Consider the following 24,548-nt stretch of genomic DNA (forward strand, 5'->3'; position numbering starts at 1 on the left):
AATTATAATAAAACGTATTTGAATAATATGAATCTAAAGTTTTTTAAATAATGATTTTTTAACCCTTGCCGTGTCAACACACCTGCTTGATTAACTCAGCAGGTAGTCTGTCCCTATTTCTCAGTTTGCCACTTCTTATGGAGAATTCTTTAGTGCTTGGCAAGTAAAACCCTGATCATAGGTAATAGGTGGTGTGCATGAGTAACTGTTCACCATCGCAGGAGTTACTAGCAGGTTAGAGGTAGCCAGTATTCTGCAAAACGACTTGTTGGGGGAACTTGTTAGCTTTGTGCCACAGCACTGCAAAGTGAATGCCATTCGACAGAAAGTCTGTCTTACAGCACCAACGTGGAACAGGTCAAAAGAAGAAGAAACATGTTTGTTTTTTCCAACTCGGCCCTGAGCTTGAACTTAATGAGTTGTGCATGCAACCTATACAAGTTTTATATACATTTTATTAGTAATCAAGCCAACAAGTGACAAACAACAATTTCTAAGACTGCTGAGGTTTGCTGAACAATTGCCAATATATCACTGAGGGAAATCGAGGTCAGATCTGATGTTTAATAGGTACTGAATACCTTGATTATTCCTGCACCTTTTCTTTCTTTGCGCTCTTTCAAGAGGAGAGTATGAAGACACTTCTCCATGCAATACTGACTTATCTTTTGCTTTCTCATTTCATTTTATTTTGCTGGAGCAACGTCTAGCGGGCTTTTTTATTTGTTTAATGCCCTAGGCTGCCTCCTTGCTGAAAAAAAAAACCCTGAAGCCCGGCCTTACCCTTTTCAGGCTCATCATCTTGCGGCAACTTGCTCATCGCTGGGGTGTGCAGGTGCTGGGTGACCAAGTGTGGTCCTGTGATGCAGGGTCTGTAATTCCTTTGTGATATGTGTATTGCTTCTTGGGTCCTAGGTCTTCTTCAGTGTTTTTGGGTCTGAGTGAGGAAGGCGTTAGGTCCTAGGTCTGGGAGGAGAGTTTTGTGTGTTTTCTTCAGAGTTATGGTGTATTTCTTCAGTAATGGTGTTTTGCTTCGGAATTATGGTGTTTTCTTACGAGTTATGGTGTTTTCTTGTTCTGTTTTTTTTTTTCTTTAGTTATGAATGTGTTTCATAGCTTCTTCTTCTTGGGTATTTTATGGGGCTGGTTGGGCTGTGGGGCCACAGCCTCTAAACCCCGTCAGTGGTAATTGTTATCAGGTGTTGTTTTTTGTGTTGGCCGTTCTGCTACCAGGGTGGGCGCTGGTTAGGCCATGGGACCCCAGGGGTTGGGAAGGGTCTGTGTTTGGGTCGCTTGTGCTCCGGTGTTTGTTTACAGTGACGTCAGCTTATGATCACAGAAAACGGTCTTTTAACATAAACATAAGAACATAAGAACATAGGAAACATTAAGAGGCCAGGTGGCCTACACAGGCAACTCAGAATCCCCCACTACTCACGATGGGTGAGGTGTAGTTACAGGGGTTACAGGTGGGGTTGATCCTCGTTATACCGGCGGTACTAGGCACGCACCAGTACCTGTCCTTACTGCACCCACCTCACTGCCACCTGTCGTCCTCGTCCATGTAGCTATCCAGTCTACTCTTAAAACAAGCTATCGTCCCTGCACTATGTGATTCTGAGTCTATTCATTCCCCACCCTATTACTAAACCAATGCTTGCCTATATCTCTCCTAAATCTATACTTTTCTAATTTAAATCCATTACTGCGAGTTCTATCCTGCTGGCTAATTCTCAGTACTTTACTTATATATCGCCTTTGTTGTAACCCTTGACCCATTTGAATACTTCTTTCAGATCTCCCCGCACTCTTCGTCTCTCTAGTGAATGTAAGTTTAGATCTTTCCCTCTCTCTCGATTCACATGCCATGGTTACAGAGGTATTTTATTTTATGTAATTCTGCAATAATGTTGAATATACAATAGACAGTCCGAAAAGCACTGCCTCATAAGAAATGCAAATAATGATAGCCTCTTTTGTCTTTTCCTAATATTTTTGTTTTGAATTTTTTTTTAGCAAACTCTTTATCATTGTTAGCTACCATTTATTATTATTATTTTTTTTACATGACGCTTTTCTTCGTTTCATTTTTTGTCTGCAGAGGGAAGAGGAAACCATTATAATCCAAATTCTTCCTATTACTCTGTTCTACCTCCCCAGTCCCTCCCCTCTTCTTGCCTCCCTGCCCCGTCTTTCCCTTCCACCTCAAGGTCGGACCGGAACTAGGACTACACAATGAAAAAAATTGTGGCAGGAAAACGTGTAGGTAGAACTGACTGACTGATGACGGACAAGATAAGTAAACAAATAAATAAGATGAACAAATAAGATAAACAAATAAAAGATTTAGAGATAGAACTTATTTTTTATTTATGCGGATTTTTATTTATTTATCTACTTTTGCCCTGAGCTGCCAACTACAAAAGAAAAAAAAAAAGATGAATAGATAAACATAATGATAGATAGCCATGCAGATAAATAGATCAAAAGTCAGACAAATACATGTTCGATCGTTAGATGATTTGATAGTTAGTTAATAGGTAGTCCAATAGTACCTTGTATAGTACCCTTAGTTAGATAGGTAGTTAGATGGGTAGTTTAATAGTTAGACAGTTTGAATTAGTTAGTTAGTTCGTTAATTTTACTGTATTCTGTATTTGTTGATTTGTTTATTTGGATTATTTTTTTTGTTTTAGTTTTATTTTATTTTGGTGTTTTTCTTTTTCTTTTTGTTTCTTTTTCCTTTTCTTTTCTTTATCTTTTTCTTTGTTTTCTTGCTGTTGTTTTTATTTTTTGATGTTCTTTTATTTCATATCATCCTCTTGTTGATGTTCATTGGTCTGGGTGAGCCGCTTTCCTCCCAGAAGAGACCCACCCATAATTTTGGTGATGTTAGTTGAGGGCCGAAAGGTGGATGATGTTTCTTATATTTTCTTCTCTTGATGTGTTTTTCTTCTTGTTTTTCTTTTCCGATGTTTTTTTCTGTTCTTTTCTTCTTCTTATTTCTTGTTCTTTTATGTTCTTTCATATCATCCTCTTGTTGATGTTCTTCGTTGGTCTGGGTGAGCCGCTTTCCTCCCAGAAGAGACCCACCATAATTTTGGTGATGTTAGTTTGGGGCCGAATGGTGGATGATGTTTCTTTGTATGTTACTTTTCTTGATGTTGTTCTGTTATTGCTGTTACTTTTTCTTTTGCGATGTTTTTTGCTCTTTTTCCCTATTTTTTGGTGTTCTTTTCTATATCATCCCTCTTTGATGTTCTTTGGTATGGATGTTCTTTCTCCCCAGAAAGACCCACCCATAATTTTGGTGATGTTAGTTTGGGGCCAGATGGTGGATGATGTTTCTTTGTATGTTACTTTTCTTGACGTTGTTCTGTTATTGTTGTTACTTTTCTTTTGCGATGTTTTTTCTCTTTTTCCCATTTTTTGGTGTTCTTTCTATATCATCCCTTTTGATGTTCTTTGGTCTGGATGAGCCTCTTTCTCCCAGAAAAGACTCACCCATAATTTTGGAGATGTTAGGGCCTGAAGGTGGATGATCTGTTTTTTTAATTTTATTTTCTTGATGTTTGTTAGTATATTTTCCTTTTTCTGGTGTTCCTTTTATTTTCCTTTTCTTTGGTGTTCCCATCACGTGGATTGTCTACGACATCTAAGCACCACAAGCCCCGGTTTATTGTTCGAGTTTGCTCTCCTAGGCAGACTGCCTACCACGGCTGACAAGCTCCACCTGCCAGGTTTATTGTTCAGGTTTGCTCTCCCTGGGCAGACTGCCCACCACGGCTGACGAGCTCCACCTGCCCGGGTTTATTGTTCGGAGTTTGCTCTCCTAGGCAGACTGCCCACCACGGCTGACAGGCTCCACCTGCCCGGGTTTTATGTTCAGGTTTGCTCTCCCTGGAGTGTCCTACCCGGCTAACGAACCTCCTGCCGGGTTTGTAATCAGGTTTGCTCTCCTGGGTGAACTGCTTTCGCTAACGACCTCCACCTGCCGGGTTTGTAATCCAGGGTTGCTCTCCTAGATGAATTGCTTTCGCTAACGACCTCCACCTGCCCGGGTTTGTAATCGGGTTTGCTCTCCTAGGTGAACTGCTCCGCTAACGACCTCCACCTGCCCGGTTTTGTAATCAGGTTTGCTCTCCTAGATGAACTTCTTTCGCTAACGACCTCCATCTGCCCGGGTTTATTATTCAGGTTGCTCTCCTAGGTGTATTACCTATGACGGCTCACGAGCCCAACCTGCCAGGTTTATTGTTCAGAGTTTGCTCTCCTAGGTGAATTACCTGCCACGGCTAACGAGCCTCACCTGCAGGTTTGTTGTTCAGGTTTGCTCTCCTAGGTGAATTGCCTACCACGGCTAACTGAACCTCCTGCCCGGGTTTGTTGTTCGGAGTTTGCTCTCCTAGGCAGATTGCCTATCTGGCTAACGAGCCCCACCTGCCCGGCGTTGTGAAAGATCTCAGCACCTCCGTCGGGGTCCCGATGGACGCCGAGGCGCCCTGCCAGGAGCCCTCAGTCCTGCCATGCTCGCCAGGGGACCTTGGCTCGCTGGCGCTCCTACCGCCGATTCGAATGGGGCGGATGCAAGAACTCGCTTCTTAAAACAGACTGGATTATAAAATTAATCATAAATGCCGTGAGGCGCCGGTCACCGCGTTTATCGGTTCTTGGATGAAGGACCGATGGGCCTCGAGGACGCGCACAAGCATCATAAGGAATCTCGCCGCGGCTTCCGGCGCAGCATCCTTTCCTTTTCTTTCTTACTTCCAATTTTTCTTTTAATTATATTTTCTTCTTTGATTAACTGATTGATTGATTTTACATAGCCAGAATTGGTTCACCAATTAACGTCTTTCAAGGTACTTTGCATTCACACCTGTTGAGGAGAACACCAGTGAGCGTGATGACTCACGAGGACAGCCCACTAAAGATTCCTAACATTTGTATTGGGCTGCCACTTCTTTTTAGTAGTCTGTTCCTCTATTTTCTCTTCTTTATTTCATTATATTTCTCCCTTTCTTTCATCCTTGCTCTCTATACATATATTTCTTTCAAACTTCTTCATCAGCCCCTTTCCTTTCCATTCTCCTCCCCTTCATCTCCTCCATCCCTTTCATCCCTCGCCTCCGCCCTTTGCTCTTTTCTGTTATCATCACGACAGCTGTTTAATTTCTCTGCAGGGACTTTTTTATGTTCGTGGATGTGCGCTTCCCAGGGCGTCCATGTTGTTGCACTTTCTAGAATATTCTTGGCAAAGTGCTTCAAGAAGCTTTTGCATCACGCCAATACCTCAGTGGATTGAGGCAAAAGCACCTTCTTCTAGGTACGTTTCAAGTTCTGCCTTCACCACTGTAGTGTCATTTGTTGATGCACATAAGAACATAAGAACGCAGGAGTCTGCAAGCCGGTAGGCCTGTGAAACAGCTCCATTTGCCATCATTTGCCCAGCTGGGCATGTAGGCGAAAAGACGAGGTCGTGTTGCACTCGCTGCCAGCCGAAAAGACGAAAGGTCACTCTCTTGAAATGTTTTCTTCTTCAAGGTCGACTGAGTTGAATCGAAATAATTAGGTCCACAATCTTGAAACCTTTTCCTTTGCATTTTCTTACATGGCATCCGTGCCAGCAAACCTGGGGCCCATGACAACTGCGGCAATGACATCAGTCCGCTCAAGAAACGGATGCAACCTCTTTTGATAGGTGACTGTAGTGCATTTGCCAAGTTAAAGCAGTTCGTCGTCTTCACTCACATCTCATCGCCTCCCATTTCCGTGACGTCACACATTTTTGCAGGCGGATCCTTCTTCCGACCACCCATCCCTCAGTAACTCCCTAAATTCTCTCTCCTCTCCATGTGACCTGAGGTTAATTTCCTCCTTACTCCTAACCTTAATTTTTTTTCCTCCTCCGCCTTCAACCTTCATGTTCTCCTTACTCCGCTTTCCCCGTGATCTGACGTTACTCCTTTCCTCCTTCGCCTTCAACCTTCATCTGTTTCCTCCTCCGCCTTAACGCGGCTTAACATTATTTCTTTTTCTATTTCCTTAACAGTATTTATCCTCCTCAAATGGTTTTGACTCGAAATATAAATACAAACATAAAATACTTTTTTTTGGGGGTGCCAAAATACAAATACAAATACAAAATACTTTTCTCTGGATGTCAAAATACAAATACAAAAACAAATACATTAAAATTGTATTTAAATACAATTCAAATACAAATACAATTGTATTTGATCCACCCCTGGTGTACGCAGCCGTTTCTACTTAAACCTGCGGCCTACCACCATTTTTTACAATTCAGCGTGCATTCTACCTCATTACAGGAACCTTATACTGCAGGATAATAATAATAATAATAATAATAATAATAAAATAATAATAATAATAATAATAACAATAATAATAATAACAATAATAATAATAATAATAATAATAATAATAATAATAATAATAATAATAATAATAATAATAATAATAACAATGATAATAATAATAATAATAATAATAATAATAAAATAATAATAATGATAATAATAATAATAATAATAATAATAATAATAATAATAATAATAATAATAATAATAATAATAATAATAATAATAATAATAATAATAATAATAATAATAATAATAATAATAATAATAATAATAATAATAATAATAATAATAATAATAATAATAATAATAATAATAATAATAATAATAATAATAATAATAATAATAATAAACAAGCTGAATAGTACTTATTAAAGGTTTATCATTACGACACCATTGAATATCATCAAAACATAACTTTAAAATGCTAAATAGCATATCAACGTTAATAATACATACTTATGAACAATGCTAAACAGTAGGGCCTACGTCAAAAAAAAAGAAAAGAAAAGAAACATCTAGATTTTCAACGGTATACTTTGTATATTCTTTGAATGTCACAAATATATCAGCTACATCTTTTCTGAGTATTTTCCAAGAGATATGATCAACGTGTGACTGAAAAAAGCTCATCTGACTCCTCTCATTGTCTTTTAAAATCTTTGTTTTGGCATCCAACCATGATCTTTCAGCGTGTGTGTGTGTGTGTGTGTGTGTGTGTGTGTGTGTGTGTGTGTGTGTGTGTGTGTGTGTGTGTGTGTGTGTGTGTGTGCCCTGTCGCTGGATCTACGTAATGTTGTAGGTGGTTCACTGTAATTATTTCACGGTAACTTACGAGACAAAGCACTTCACGCCATTCCTTCAGTTCTTGTCATTACGGTAAAAATGGTGTATCCAACAAGGGAAAGATGTAATTAGATGATAATTTAGCTGTTTGCTGGTGTCAAGAGCCATTCAGACAGAGTAACAAATAACTTGACCAGCAGAGTGGTATTATGTATGTAAACATTTATTTGAGCAAATGTTTTGTTTTCAAAAGGTGAATTTTTTAGCACTGTAGATAAGTGATTAGGTACAACGTGTGATGCGCGAGAAGGAAAAGTATACAATGATTTGAGAGCACACAGACGGAGGTCACATTCAGGTCAATGCAAGTTCACGAAAAAATCTTGAAAATAAACTAAATGTTAAAACAGATGATCGCAAAGAGAACAGTTTGTCATTTTCTTTATAATCAGACGAAAATGCTCTGCGCAGGCCAAGGAAGAAAGATGCTAATGCTAAACCAAAACTGAAATAAACAAACAAGGAAACTTGAAGACGAAAATAACACAATTTAGCAAATATTAAGAAAAAAAAAATAACGCAGCCTCGGCCTTTTCACGTCAGCCATTTCCCAGTCTGTCCCTCTTTGTCCGCCTGTTGTTCCCTCCTGCTCGTGTGTCCTGGCCAGTGTTATTTCTTGATTCTTGTTTGTCTTTTTATGTCATCTTCTTTTATCTATTATCCATCAATTTTCATTATTTCTTATCAGTTATACTTTAAGGGCTGGGAGAGGTGGCCCTGATCTGAAGAAGGTCAGATCCATGGCAGATCAAAACAGAAGGTTCAAAGTACTGGAGGCTCATTACTTTGTCACGACACATTTCAGATATATAAAAAGAGAAAAGTCATGAATGAAGCCTACTGTTGCAATCATTTTTACGTTGTTGTCGTTTTGTGTTCCTGAAACCCAACAAAGCGGAACTAAAACGACTGCACGAAACAGAAAGGACAGGTGTGTGTTGTGTTGTGGAGTGGCTGAGGAACACGGCTGGCCTCAGTATGTGATTAATGTTGTGTGTGTTGTGTGGCGGTAAAATAAACTTGGCAGCATAAGATGCACATTTTGAAGGCAGCTGTGTCGCCGTAAGGTACCTGTGGGCCGCCGCCTGTGTCACCTCGTGTGCCCAGGTGGTCATTTCGTGCCTTCACCTCTTCACCTCCAGCACTTTGCAGCCCTGTAACCCTTCATCATTATCCTTTCACGCACTGTTTTGAAGCGTGGAACGTTAATGAGGTCCACGTGTCACCCAAAGGCTTCAGCTCGTTGTAATTAAGATGAGGACGAAAACAAAGCTAATTTATGAAGCTGAATGCGAGTGAGACAATACGACGCCATTACTGCACTCCGCCACCCAGGTCTTTACTGTATTGTACCGCTCGCACGTCATGTATGCTGTGTAAGGGTCCATTGTTGCCTGTGTCCTGTTACACTGCCGCTGCTGTGGAAGAGCGTGTAGGATGACGTTCATTCAAATTGTTGTCGGCACCAAGTCGGCACCGCCTTCAGCGTTGTAACAAGTAAATGTCGACTGAATTTGGTACATCAGAAGTAAGCTAACAAAATATGCTGATTTATGTTGTGCAGGATGGGACGTTTCGTTACGATGACTATGCAATAAATTATTTTCGAGCTGAGCAGCTCCTAGTGGGCTATTTTTTGTTTTCTTTGTTTATTGTCTTTGAGCCGTTACCTACATCGTAAAAACACAGCAACAATTTTTTACGTTAGTCACTGAGGTTATCAATCCATCAATCAATGGGGGGATTCGCATGGCGTCACCTCGCCCACCCCGATGAGCAAGGTCGGCTTCTGGGTAGCGTGTCACATGCCCATATAGCCGGAGTTGGCGTTGACGGACTATGCAGGAAATATATGTCGAATCAGTCTCACAGAGTAGTCACCGGTTTGATGCAAAGGTATTCCAGCGATATCCCATGACTCTGCGTTAACACTTCTGGATCTGGATCATAACGCGCAGGCACCTTTCAGGTGCATACCACGCATATAACACTTATTACCAAATGCATCAATTCGCCTCTCCAAGTCCCTAATTAGTATTCATGGCTCACAGCCATAGAGGTAGATAGGGAGCACAAAGTTGAAGATCCAGTTTTGTCCTACACAGGTATCGACAACGCCATGTAGCCTAATAATTATTGTACTGAGCGAGTCCATAACACTCTAGGCCAAGTCTATCCGCCGTAAGACATCCTGGCGAGACCCACCGTTGTTCTGAACTACGCTACCAAGGTATGTGATTTTTTTCGAGATCTCAATGTCCTCGCCACACTCATGAACAGACTATACTGTTTCATCTGGCAAGCCTCCAAACACCTGTACCTTGGTCTTGGCCTAGAAGACCGGAAGTCCCAAGGGCTTTGCCTCTTCGTGCACGTCTCGAGAGCGATCACCAGAACCTCCAAGGACTCCACAGAGATTACTGTATCATAGGCAGAAACAAAGTCAGTGACCCTGGTACTGCCAATAGATGTTCCTCAACGACTCTGGTTCACAATTTTGCCCAATACGCACTCCATACAAGGGCTGAAAAGCGATGGGACAAGGACACAACACTGCCTCACTCCCGCTTTCACGGGAAAGAAGCTGGACAAGCCCCCTTACACACACACACTTCACAGTATTCTCAGTCCCAGAAAACAGGCAAAACGGGGGTAACGGTGGCTGAGTGGTTAGAGTGCCGGTCCCGCGTTCCCCGCGTCATGGATAATGCGGGTTCGAATCCACCTCTACCACATGGGATTTTTTAGTCACCGTCGAGTGACCTAAGACTACTCACATGCTGTCCTGAAGACCACCCATCAACCCGGACTCTAGAGGAACTGTCCAAGGGAAATCAAGAATGAGCTCAGGGGGCAGCATGAGCCAGAATAGATGACGCCACTATAAACACGGGCCTGCTCCATGACGGGCTGGGGCCAACCTAAAGAAAGCCTACCGGCGATATAGGCCAGGACATAAAAAAAGTCAGCAAACCAATAGTCCTTTCAGGAATCCCTCGGAGTCGCAGGAAATCCCAGAGTGCCTCGCAATGCACTGAATCAAACGCCTTCGTGATGTCGACATTATTAAGCTGCAAGCCCTTTCGAAACTCACGTCGGCGCTCCATCAGTGCGCGAAGTTCTAGGATACAGTCAGTTGTCGACTAAACAGGCGTGAACCCAGACTGTTCAGGTCTCTGCAGCTTCAGCAGCTGGCTGCGGATCCGCATCAGCAATAGGTTATGATACTCTTGTAATGCTACTTTGTACTTTTATTAAATATATATTTCTCTATATGAATTGTTTGTAAAACCTTTAAATAATTATACACTCTAACTCTCCTATTCTACAGTAGCACAACACAGTTTGCCATACTACACTCAATCATCTATTCACTATCCTCTTAATTCTATAATCACTTTTTGGAAAACCACGGATGCACATAAAAAAGTCCCTTCTCTATATTTTTTTCAGACTTACAACCAACACCAACTACTCTTCAGCAACTTCGTCCTCCAGCAGCTCCTCCTCCAGTGGCAGCTCCTCCTCCACTGGCAGCTCCTCCTCCACTTGCAGCTCCTCCTCCACGGGCAGCACCCCTTCCTCCTCATACTCCGTGTATATCCCCTCTTCCGTCTCGTCCTCGCGAATCAGCCCCACCATGCAGATGTGCCTCTTGACGCAGGGCTCGGGCAGCACTCTCCTTCTCGCCGCAGTAGCCGTCGGAGGCACAACAGGTCCTTGGGGTCGCCCTTAGCCAGGATCTGTGCCGCCGAGAACCAGGTGAGTGAAGGGTCAGGTGCAGCGTTACCAGACTATCGCACTCAGAACATTGCATTTATCGGTTTCAGGCCCCAAATCTGTCGTGGCCACACCAGTAACGCTGTCCAATTAAAGATAAGTCCCGTAAAGTATCAATATTTTTCTATTATAGTTATTGATCAGACAACGATTAATACGATGTGCTAAGTGTGATAATCTGGCAAGTTTGGTCAAGTGGCGAGGTGTAGTGAGATGGTGAAGCAGCCTTTTATTATGAGCAGTTCTTAGGTCGGTACTGTCAGACGCCTCCGCCTATCATATCAACTATTTTCAGAGGCCAAAAGGGAGAGCAGCCTGGTTCTAATGAGTGTTTTTTTCAAGTTCATGATACAGAAGAAGGATCATACAACCACCAGGGTCATAGAACTACCCATGGAAATGCCCCAAACTCCCATGAAAGTCTTGTCAAATATGTGTGCTTGGCCCTAAATATTTCCTGCTTCTGAGGTTCATGTTTGATTGTTACATTGGGTTTCAATAAGTGGATGTAGATTTCTCACATCAACTATTTTCAAAGGCCAAAAAAGAGATCAGTCGTGTTGTAATAAGTATTTTTTTAGGTTCATGGTACAGAAGAAGGGTCAAACTACCACCAGGGCCATAAAACTACTCATGGAAATGCCCCAAACTCCCATGAAAGTCTTGTCATTTGTTTGCTTGGACGCCGAAACGTTTAATTATATGGCTCTTATTATGTTCTGCTTCAAAGTTTTATGTTCGATTGTTATTTGTGGTTTTATTAAGTGGATTTTGAGACAGCTCTTCGGTAAGTGACTTTTATATACGACAGGGCAACTACGTGGGAGCTTCCTTGGGGTCCGTCGGGAGTGGAGGCGGCGGGTGAGTGAAGCGACGCGCCCCTGTGTGTATGCTCCCGTTAGTTAATTAGTTAGGCTTTTGTGTATTAATTTATTTTTATTAGATGGGGATAATTTATAGAGAGTGTTTTTTAGGCTTTTTGATGAGTGTACAGTTTGCATTTTATTTTTGAGGGTAATTTTTGTCTTTTTTTGTCGTTTCTCTTTGGTTAGAAGTCGATAATTTACGTAATACGGCTTGCAGGGGTTTTGGTGAGTGCGTAGCTTCATTTATTTGTTTCAGTTTTGCATCAGAGTTAGAGTTGGAGAGAGCGTGTTGTTTTGAAGCTAATTTTTGTATGAGTCAATAGTTTCTGTCTCTTCTTACATACTTGGGATACCTTCTTTTGATAGGTGGATAGAGTACATTTCCGGTGGTGTTTTTTCAAGAGTCAGCTGTTTTACTTATTGAGACCTGAATACGGTGACGCCATAGCTAGCGGAGGAAGCCTTAGCTGCTAGTTGGTCTGATCTTACAGCAGCGTTGACAAAATATCGTACTCAAAACATCGCATTTATCAGTTCCAGGGCCCAAAACTTTCTTAACCACAAATATAACGAAATTCAAATTAAAGTTTTCGTCAAAAGCATTACTGATTGGCGTTTGTTTGCGATAGCCGTGACTCAGAAACGGGAACATACGATGGGCGGAGTGGCTGAGTACGATAATTTAGTAACCCTGTCCTAAAGGGATATTTTTTGGCACGTGAATAAATTAAAGTACGGAGGCAAGCAGTTAGAAGCACTATTATCGCTGTCTTATTAGTGAAGATGAAAATGGTAGAGGAAAAGCGGGAGTGGAAAAAGATAGAGAAAAAACACGGCAATCAAGAGACGAAGCCAGGAACAATTTGGCCTTCCCGGAAACCAGTGAAAAAGGCGCTTCCACGTTACCTGAAGAAGCCCACACACACACACAACAACGAAAGAAAAACGGAGAAAGATGAAGAGAAAGAAGAGGACTGAGCATTCATGAGAGAGAGAGGGGTGGGGTGGGGGGACGGTGCAAGGCCTCCCTCTCCCCTCACAAAAAAAAAAGAGATAGGGAGAAGGATACTAAGGGATACAGAAAAGAAAGAAAATGAGAGAAAAAGAAAATGAAATATGAGTGTGTAGGGGAGGGAAAGGTATGAATTAGTAAGGGAAAGAATGAAAGTTTTTTTTTTTGCGTGTGTTAGTGTGTGTGTCATATTATTAAACATTTCGGCGTCCAAGCACACATATTAAACAAGGCTTTCGTAGGAGTTTTGGCCATTTCAAGGGGTAGATTTATGGCCCTGGTGGTAGTTTGACTCTTTTTTGTACCATGAAAGGAAAGGGACGAGTGATCTCCTTTTCAGCCTTTAGGATTGATATGAAAGGAGGAAGAGTCTAAAAATACCTTCCGTCCAAGCACACATATTTGACAAGGCTTTCGTAGGAGTTTTGGCCATTTCCGGGGGTAGTTTTGTGACCCTGGTGGTAGTTTGACCCTTTTTTTGCACTATGAAAGGGAAAGGGACGCGAGTGATCTTTTGGGACTTGAGAAATTGATGTGAGAGGAGGAAGAGTCTGAGAATACCGATCGACAAGCCTGTATTCTAAATCATATCGGCACTTCAGTTCTCTCGTTTGAAAAGAACCTCGTAGAAATTGCTGGGATTTTCATAGACTGCTTTATGATAGTTTTACCCAACTTCTGAACCTTGAACGGTAAAAATCACTCATGAAAACCCGGTTAATCATCTCTGTGGGCTTGAGAAATATCCGTGACAGGAGCCCGAGGAGTTAGCAGAACCAGTCACTTACCAGAGCCAGGGTGGTGTTGTTGAGGTAGATGCCGGAGCTCTTACATATGTGCTGGTCCACTGGGGGGCAGGCCAGGGTCTTGTGCTCCTCATGGTCTTCCGGAACTGTGTGGAGGAGGAGGAGGAAAGGGGCTTGATGCTGGTGGTGGTGGTAGTGGTGGTGATGGACGGAGATGGTGGTGATAGTTGTGGTGGTGTGTGTTGGGGGGGGATGGGGTGTGAAAAGTTATGGTAATAATGGTGGGAATAGTGGTGATATGTGGAATGAATGGTATTGGTAATGGTGGTGATGGTGTTGAAGTGGTGATATGTACTTACGTATGAATTATAGGCGCGGCGAAGAGCGGGCTTTTTTTTTCGACTCTTGTTCTTGCCCTTGAGCCGTGTCCTCTGATGTTAAAAAAAAAAAAAAAAAATGGTGTTGGTGGTGATGTCGAAATGGTGGTGATATCGTTAGTCAGACGAGGAAACAGGAAGAAAATTACGAGTTAGACAGAAATAACGGAGTACAGCAAACAGGCAGAGACAGACAGAAAACCACATCCACCACCACCGTCATATAGTGGTGACATGTGGGTATAAATGATAGTAGTGATGGTGGTGGTGGTGATGTAGAAATGGTGATGTTAGTTGTGGTGCCTCGTGCGTGGATGTGGTTAGAGCTTAGTGATGTTAAGTGATGAAAATGGTGATAACTGCAGTAGTGAGAGGTGCTGCGTGGAGATGATGATAATGGTGGTCGTAATAGTGATGATGATGACGGTGGTGGTGATAGTAAAGGTGATGAACTCTTAAAAATGTCAACAGGTAATTTTGTTGTTGAATCATGGGAAATACTGCGGTGGTGATGGTGATGGAGAGGCGGAGGTGGCGGTGGTGATGATGGAGTTGCAATTGGATGAATAAACACTCGAAATAACAATAGATACAATCGTCAGCGGGACTCGAAGGGGAAAGTGGCCGCGGCTTTGATAGTTGTGTTAGTAATGGGGGTGATTATTGCAGTGGTCACGGTCATGCTGGTGGTGGTGGTGGGTGGAGGGTCGTGGGTGAAGGTCATGGGGGTGAGGGGGTGGGTGGGTAAGGGTGGTGGTGGTGGTGAGGTGGGGGTGAGGTTGGTGGTTAGTGGTGAAAGTGATGGCAGTAAGGGTGGTGGTAGTAGGGATGAACTAGCAATAGGAGTGAAGTGGAAGATGGTGGTGATGGGTGGTGTGGATGGGGGTGGTGGTGAGGGTGGATAAGAGTCGTGGTGGTGGTGGTGGAGGTGGAAGTGGTGAAATAACCATAGCAACGACGATTAACACGGCGTATCCTCATTATATAAGTTCCCCCATGAATATGAATACCCTGTCAAAACTACATTAAAACTTGCAGCCCCGGAATATGCATGAGGTAGGAGAGCTATCGCGTAAATAAACAGAGGAATATGCATGAGCTGGATTTACGTTCGGCAGATCCACGTGAAATAATAAATGTTTGTTTTCCTCGTTAGCGCAAACACTAAAACAGCCGGAAAACAAGTGATAATTATGTTGTTGTTTTTTCATTATTTTATCTTCAAAGCGAACTGTGCCACTCAAGCCTTTGTATTTATATTTAATTATCTCTAGGAAAATACCGGTGAAATTTTACTTGTATTTAATTAAACTTTTTTATCCTTCATATCGAGATAGGAATACCATCATGGCTATCAAAGAAACGTTACTATAAATCATGACTAGTTACTTTCACCCACTATTATTTTTTGCATTTGCTGTCTCCTATTTTTATCCTATGTTTTTTCCTTTCCCTTACATCCTTCATCACGACCACCGATGTACCCAATGTCCTTCACTACCCTCTGTTCTTACTTTCTCTTCTCCGCCGTTTCTTGTCTCCTTCCTAACCTTTACTCTTTTCCCTCTTTTCATCCTATTTTGTTACTTTCCTTCACATCTACCATCATGACTACAAATATTCGTTACTGTCCTTCAATCTCTGTCACTCTTACTCTCTATTCTCCACTGTCCCTTCGTCTAGTTCCGTCTCCTTCAGTACCCACCGCTGTCCCCTCTAGTCTCGTCTACATATCTTTAGTTTCTTTTCCTTACATCCTTGATCACTACACATATACGTTATTGTCGTTCATTGTCCACTGCTCTTACTCACTCTTCTACACTATCCCTTCTCCTCCTTTACTTCCCATCCCTTCACTGCCCACCTCAGGCACTCAAACTTACCATCTATTCTTTACTATCCCTACCTCTCCTTGCTTCTCCTTTACTACCCACCACTGTCAGTCACTCTTACCCTCTATCCTTCACTGTCCTTTCCTCTCCTACTTGTTCCTTTCACTGCCAATCACTCCTACCCTCTATTCTTCACTGCTCCTTCCTCTTTTTCCATCCCCACCACCGCCAGTCACTGTTTCTCTCTATTCTTCACTGTCCCTTCCTCTCCTCTCTCCACCACTGTCAGTCACTCTTAACCTCTATTTCTCATTATCCCTTCCTCTCCTTCCGTCTCCTTCACTGTCCACTCCCGTCTCACCCACCTATCAGCACACCTCACCGTTCTCCAACACCCGACACTATTGATTCAGCATATTTTACCACTTCCCTCCCCTCTGCTGCTGTCATTCCCCACACATTAGCTGACCAGACTCACCCTGTCCCTGTTTCTCTTCCGTCATTTCGCATTGCATTTATTCATTAAGGTTCTGTATATATTTTTAAGAGGATGATGAGGGTGTTATGCGTCATCGAAATACATACACATTACAATATCCCTTCCCACGCATACTTAGTTGTTCTCTTATGTCTTTTAGATGCAACACAAACACACATTATGCTACACCAATTTTCAGATACACTTCCCATTAGTAAAGTAACACCCCTTAACCCATTACACCAAATTCATCAGTACTTGTTTATTTGCTGATACACTTATTCGTTACACTCATTATGCTACACCAATTTCCAGATACACTTCCCATTTGTAAACTAACACCCCATCCCCTCATCCCTCATCCCCTCATCCCATTACTCCCTATTCATCTATACTCTTATTAACAGGTACACTTATTATCTACACCCTCCTCAATAAATGTCCTCTTTTTCAACCTCTTCCACTTATATTTACACCTGAATGAATAACTCTAAAATATACCCTTTCATTGCAGGCCTTATATAGGTTTGCTTTTCATCTCTCCCAAATACACTCACACTTGATATACACCCGCTAATTATGTCCATTAACTACACTTTTAATGGGTGTTCTTTTCATTCCATTCTCATCCTCGCAGAGCTGAATTGTTCTACCTTGAAACCACACTCATTGATGGTAGTATTTTCATCCCTCTTTCGTTTGCACTCACAAATTAGTTACAGCTCTTAATTACTTAGCTTTAATTGGCATTATTTAATCGCCCTTCCACTCATAGCTGAATTACACCTCTGAATACGATTTTAATTACATCTCCTAATTACATTACTTAATTGCACTCCCTTAATTACATAACTTATTTTCACATTCAGAAATTGCACTTCATTATTATATCACCCGAATACACCTCTCAAATACGCCCCTTAGATAAATATATACACCTCTTGGCTACACTTTCACAATTACACTTCCTAATTGCACTACTTAATTACATACACTTATAATTACACCTCCCTTAATGCGTCCACAATTTCATTCCTTAATAGCACCACTGATTACACTCCTCACCTACACCCCCTTTAATTACAACTCAACGATACCTGTTTAATTATGCCCCTCAGTTACACATTCATAATTACACTCCAAACACCACTTAATTATACTAATTTTATTACAGCCCTTTATTTATGTCTCTCATTAACACCTCCATAATTACACTTCATAAACCACTTAATTGCACTCACATAATTTCATTCATTAATTGCTCCCCTTAATTACGCCCTTTAATTGTACCCCTTCATACCACCTTTTATTACCACTTTAATTACCACTTTTTTAATGACCCTTGATTACGGCTACAGGTAATTACATCCCCCAATCACACCCTCTAATTACCCCTACTAATGACCCCTTGATTACTCCTGTCTGCAGGTAATTACACTTTCCTAATTACACCCACTTAATGACCCATTGATTACTCCTTTCAGCAGGTAATTACACTTTCCTAATTACACCCACTTAATGACCCATTGATTACTCCTTTCAGCAGGTAATTACACTTTCCTAATTACACCCACTTAATGACCCATTGATTACTCCTTTCAGCAGGTAATTACACTTTCCTAATTACACCCACTTAATGACCCATTGATTACTCCTGTCTGCAGGTGGTTACACTTTCCTAATTACACCCACTTAATTACCACTTATCAATGACCCCTTGATTACTCCTGCAGGTAATTACATCCCCAATCACACTCTTTAATTACCACCTATTAACGACCCCTTGATTAATTCTTTCTGTAGGCAATTACGGACCTTTAATTCCAAACTTTTAATTACCACCTATTAATAACCTCGTGACTACTTCTTTCTGCAGGTAATTTCTCCCCTAAATACAAATACACTGTGAAATTGCCCCCTTGATTAATTCTTTCTGTAGGTAATTACGGACCTTTAATTCCAAGCTTTTAATTATCCCCTTAACCCGGTAGCTGCGGGGGTCATATTTCTTAGGTTAGGTTAGGTTAGGTTAGGTTAGGTTAGGTTAGGTTAGGTTAGGTTAGGTTAGGTTAAGTTAGATTAAAGGCCCCTCTAAGCAAAATAATGAGAAAGAATCATCACTCACGCAAACCATTTCATAATAAATATCAACGCATATGTGATCAGTTTATGCATCATCTATTTTGGGAGGTTTATATCATGACAGAAATTTGGCCCGTCGCTGCTACACGGTAAAGCCACAAATTTGGCCCGTCGCTGCTACCGGGTTAATGAGCCTTTAATTCCACCTTCCCGCAGGTATACTCACGCGGGAGGGAGCCGTCGTCGCAGCAGTAGGGACGGCCGTAGACGCACCAGTACCGGCAGCTCACGTGCTCAATGGGCTGCTCCTCCTTCGGCTCCTCTGTGGGTGAGTGTTGAGAGTTATTTTTTGCTTGGTTGGTTTTTCAGTTTATTACGCTGTTGTTTTGGTGGTGTTGGTGGAGGAGGAGGAGGAGGAGATGATAATGATGATGATGATGAAGATGGCAAAAAAAGATGATGAAGATGATGAGTATTCAGTTTAAGCGAAAGAGAATGAAGTATTTGAGGATGGGACAGGGAAGGGAAAGAGAGGAGAAGAAGGAGTAGGAGGAAGAGAAGGAGGAGGAGATGGTAATGATAAAGATGATGAAGATGGCAAAAAAAGATGAAGATGATGAGTATTCAGTTTAAGCGAAAGAGGATGAAGTATTTGAGGATGGAACAGAAAAGGGAAAGAGAAGAGTGGGAGGAGGAGGAGGAGGAGGAGGAGGAGGAGGAGGAGGGGAGAATGGAGGGCAGGGAAGGAAGAGGACTTTAGTGGTTTGTGCAAGGAAACATGGAAACATGGACGAGCGGGCAGCAGAAAGCCTATCGGCTCATAACTAGGCTGCCTGCTTTCAGTGATTTAATCAATCTGTCAGCCAGAGGAGTGGCTCGGGAAGGATTAAAGGACTGCTGAACGTACTCGTGGATATGTTTTAGGTCGGTGATAAGAAAGGAAGAAAAAAAGGAAGAAAAGAATGACGGGTAGAATTATGGCTTTAGAAAAACATGAGTGAAGTGAATGAAAGGAACGACTGAAGAAGGTAAGATTGAAAGAAGGTGGCGACTGAATGAAAAGTTGGAGAGAGGAAAGGAGAGAGGGACTGAAAGGAAGGACGAAAGTAGAAAGTGAATGAAGGAGGAGAGAGTTGGGATGGAAAGCATAGTTGGTCTGAAAGGAAGGACGAAAGAAGGAAGTAAAAGAAGACAAAAAAATCGGAAAATAAAGAAAAAATAGAATAAAAAGAAAATAGCCTAATGAAAGGAAAATAAGAATAAATAAACTGAATGAGAGACAGAGGGAAATGATGGAGTGGCCAGTGGCATGGAACGAAAAGAGAGACAAAAAACGTGAGAGGAGGAAGACGATGGGAAGGAAGGGAAGCAAGGAGAGACAGAAGGCGAAGGAAAAGGTTGAATGTTATGGAAAAGAAGAGAAATCTAGGAAGGATGACAAGGAGAGAACTGAAGGAGGAAATTGAAGAAAAACTGAGCCCACCATCGTCTTCCTGAGAAAATTCTGCATCCCAAAAGCATAACTTTGTAACAGTAATGTAAAAACAAATATACGAATATCAGAGTTAAAGGAAGTAGTGGATAAACATTTTCTTGCACGTATTTCCCTTCATACGCCTCCGGTGTCTAGTGGTCAGCGTGCCTGGCTTCTATTCCGCGGGAATGAGTTCGTAGCGTCACTACTGACTGACTGAAGGAATGAGTTCGTGACGGCCCTCCCCCGTCACGGCTGATGGAATGAAGGAATACGTTCGTGGCGGCCCTCCCCCGTCACGGCTTATGGAATGAAGGAATACGTTCGTGGCGGCCCTCCCCCGTCACGGCTTATGGAATGAAGGAATACGTTCGTGGCGGCCCTCCCCCGTCACGGCTGATGGAATGAAGGAATACGTTCGTGGCGGCCCTTCCGCTGTCACTGCTGATGGAATGAAGGCACGAGGAGTGCGTCGTGAGAATGCGCCATACAGGAAAAAGTCAGCAGCAAACACAGGCTCACCATTTCCCCGGGCTGGTCCAGACTTGTTTACGAGAAGGGAACCCAAAGAAATGCCTGGTACGACTTACTTTACTTACTTACTTAACTGATACTGATGAATTACTGATATAGTCTGACTTCTGTTGAGAGAGAGAGAGAGAGAGAGAGAGATGACAGCAGCACGAGTAAGAGGAAAATAAAGGGAAAACGAGTAAATAGAAACAGACGGCTGAAGGGTGAGACGAGGGAAGGGCTGTGTCGAGGAGGAGGAGGGAGAGAAGGTGTACTATATGAAGGTGGAAGAGTGTAAAAGGAAGAAGAAAGAGGGAGGAATGAAGGAAAGCAAGGTGGGGAGGGGGAGGAGAGAGGAGGAAGGCGAGGAAGGAGGGAAGGGGTTGTGTATGTGTGTGTGTGTGTGTGTGTGTGTGTGTGTGTGTGTGTGTGTGTGTGGTTTAAGTTTATCTGAAGCATTATTATCATTATTGTTGGAATTATTATTATTACTGTTGATGTTGTTCTTGTCGTTTTACATTATCCGAATCCTCATCTTCCTCATCTTTCTTAATTTCTTTTCCTCCACCCCATCATCATCATCATCATCATAAACATCATATCAGAGCAAGGGGGGGAGGGGGGAGAGGGAGCCACGTTTTGAGCTAGGCCGCGCAGGTGAAAAATATTACCTGAATACATATTTGGTGAACGATAATTACCCTGTACATAATTCTTCCCGTGCATCAAAGGCGAGGATCGGGGATTAAGTGAACGTAAAAATAACCAATACTAATCAGGGCCGTGAATAATGTATGAGCGCATGTGTAATCAGGGAAAAAGAGGAAAATGTTGGAGAACGGGGTGAGGGAGGAGAAGGTGGTGAGGGGGTGAGGGGATGAGGGAGGAGAAAGGGGTGAGGCGGGCAGCTTATATGTTCATGCCCGTGCCGTGGTGGAAGCATCCGACCACTGCTACGTAAATAATCATAAATGAAAAAAAGAACTGCATTGAGGAGGAAAGCAGATTGGGGTATTTTTTTGTTCCTCTTCATTTTCCGATTCACTGTTTATCATTCCCACGCATTTCCTATCTTCGTCTAACGGTTATTGTTGTTGTTCTTGCCACGTTAATACCCAACAAAGAAAAAAAGCTGTGTTGAGGAGAAAAGTAGTTTAATGTGTTTTTCTCCGCTTCAGTTTACGATTCACTGTTTACCACTCCTGTTTATGTCCTCTTTTCGCTTTGGCAATGAACTACGTCGTATGTTACATTAGTCTGATTTGCATGAATATATCTGCGCCACGGGCTATCAAGTGAATGGTAAATATATCCTACTGAGCACTGATGAATGTGAATATGGAAACGAATTCTGAATACCCCAAAATAAGCTTGATTAAATATGAGAGAGAGAGAGTGTGTGCGGTCAAGCAGATGGTGTGCGTAAACTGGACATGAAGTAATAGTAAAGACCTTTGCTGACTCTTATAATAGAAAGTAGGTGAAGGTAATGACCAAAACAGGTATAACGAGTCTTGGTACCTCGAGTCGTCATAAAATTCAGGACAACAACACAGGTAAAGAGTTGCAGGCAGCCAAGAAGCGGCTCTGTGACGGGGAAATCGAGGGCGCGCGGTGAAAGGAGCGAGGCCTTACACCATCGCAAACACTGGCATTGACACTTGCATCAGAGCGAACCGTGGAGCAACGACCTCACCATAACGCACCATCGCCTTACCGAATCATGAAACACACCCTAGCGAACAGTGAGGCATTGAATTCACTATAATGTGCTTTGACTCAACCATAACACTGACACTTGCATCAGAGCGAACCGTGGAGCAACGACCTCACCATAACGCACCAAAGCCTTACCGAATCATGAAATACACCCTAGCGAACAGTGACGCATTGAATTCACCATAACGTACCATTACCTTACCAAATAATGAAGCACACCACAGCGAACAGTGACGCATTGAATTCACCATAACGTACCATAGCCTTACCGAATCATGAAACATCCTAGCGAACAGTGACGCATTGAATTCACCATAATGTACCATTGCCTTACCGAATCATGAAACATCCTAGCGAACAGTGACGCATTGAATTCACCATAACGTACCATTGCCTTACCGAATCATGAAACATCCTAGCGAACAGTGACGCATTGAATTCACCATAATGTACCATAGCCTTACCGAATCATGAAACATCCTAGCGAACAGTGACGCATTGAATTCACCATAACGTACCATTGCCTTACCGAATCATGAAACATCCTAGCGAACAGTGACGCATTGAATTCACCATAACGTACCAAAGCCTTACCGAATCATGAAACACACCAAAGCGAACAGTGACGCATTGCATTCACCATAACGTACCAAAGCCTTACCGAATAATGAAACACACCATAGCGAACAGTGACGCATTGATCTCACCATAACGCACCATAGCCTTACCGAATCATGAAGCATCCTAGCGAACAGTGACGCATTGAATTCACCATAACGTACCATAGCCTTACCGAATCATGAAGCATCCTAGCGAACAGTGACGCATTGAATTCACCATAACGTACCAAAGCCTTACCGAATCATGAAACACACCATAACGAACAGTGACGCATTGATCTCACCATAACGCATCACAGCCTTACCGAATAATGAAACACACCATAGCGAACAGTGACGCATTGAATTCACCATAACCATAAGATTGAAACTTGCATCAAAGCGCGCAGTGGAGTAACGACTTCACCATAACGTACCATAAGTCTACCAAAATAATGAAACACACGATAGCGAACAGAGTAAAACAATGAATTCGTTATAAATTATACCTTGACTCAACCATAACATTGAAACTTGCATCAGAGCGGACAGTGGCGCAATGAATTCACCAACGCGCCATATCTTTACCAACACAATAAAACTTGCAACGTAAAGAAAAATGACTCGTTAGTTTCACCATAACCTACCGTACCATACCAGGACATCGTAACGTGAACCACAGAGAGAAAACTAACGCAATGAACTCAATATTTCGTACCATAACTTTACCAAAACAATGAAACTTGCAACGTAAAGAAAATGACTCGTTAATTTCACCATAACCTACCGTAACATAATACCAAGACATCGCAACTTGAACCACAGAGAGAAAACTAACGCAATGAACTCAGTATTTCGTACCATTACTTAACCAAAACATTGCAACTTTCACCATGACAAGCAGACACAATGACCTCACCACAATGTCCCATAACTCCACCGCAACATTGCAACTTTACACCCCAGCGAAAAATGACGCAGTAACTTCTCTATCGAGTACCCTAACACTACCATAACATCGCAACCTAAACCATACAGCGAACAATGACGCAGCAACTCAGTGTAGCGTACCGTGACTTACTGACTTTCAAAATAGTGAATGCACGTATAGTGACTCGACGAAATAGTAACATTTTGCGCTAATGTACAATGCTTTTCGGACACCATAACATCGTAACCTAAACCATTCAGCGAACAATGACGCAGCGACTCAGTGACGAAAAATGGCGCAGTAACTTCACTATCGAGTACCTTAACGCTACCATAACATCGTAACCTAAACCATACAGCGAACAATGACGCAGCGACTCAGTGTAGCGTACTGTGACTTACTGACTTTCAAAATATTGAATGCCCTTATAGTGACTCGACGAAATAGTAACATTTTGCGCTGCTGTCCAATGCTTTTCGGAGTTATCATGAAAGCAATAAAGAAAACGATGCAGGATGTTCACATAATAACGCTTGATGCAAAATATAAAGAGAGGGAAGTGAAACAAAGACTCAACGATACCTGATATTTTACGCTGAAATTCAATGCTTTTCGGAGTCATCAGGCAAGCAATTAAGAAAGCGATGTCGAATGCTCACAAAACAACCCTTGATGCAAAACATATAGAGCGAAGGTCAGGGAAGTGAAACAAAGACTCGGTGAAGCAGGTGAGCAAATGGAAAACAAAGTGACGATGGAAAGAGAGTGAAATTAAAAGCAAACTGTGCATGCATCTGGAGCACAGCAACACGCGACTCGTTAAATAAATTCGTGGGGCAGACAAGCAATTATTAAAACAACGGCTCAATAAAAGGGTGCGAAGGGAAGCGAAATCGAGGACAAACTGGACCAA

General features: G+C 42.2%; 1 protein-coding gene across 1 annotated transcript in view; it reads right to left on the reverse strand.

Annotated features, from left to right (window-relative positions):
* Window positions 1–816: 816 nt before the first annotated feature.
* Window positions 817–24,548, reverse strand: part of LOC126994899 (uncharacterized) — a 26,441-nt gene continuing 2,709 nt past the window's right edge. The window contains exons 3-7 of the mRNA XM_050854166.1: window positions 18,626–18,721; window positions 13,673–13,776; window positions 10,866–10,969; window positions 9,547–9,684; window positions 817–937 (exon numbers count right to left, since the gene is read on the reverse strand). Of these exons, the coding sequence (XP_050710123.1) occupies window positions 817–937; window positions 9,547–9,684; window positions 10,866–10,969; window positions 13,673–13,776; window positions 18,626–18,721 (563 nt within the window). The remainder of the gene's footprint in view (window positions 938–9,546; window positions 9,685–10,865; window positions 10,970–13,672; window positions 13,777–18,625; window positions 18,722–24,548) is intronic.

The sequence above is a fragment of the Eriocheir sinensis genome, unplaced genomic scaffold (assembly GCF_024679095.1).
Source record: "Eriocheir sinensis breed Jianghai 21 unplaced genomic scaffold, ASM2467909v1 Scaffold910, whole genome shotgun sequence".
Classification (NCBI taxonomy): domain Eukaryota; kingdom Metazoa; phylum Arthropoda; class Malacostraca; order Decapoda; family Varunidae; genus Eriocheir; species Eriocheir sinensis.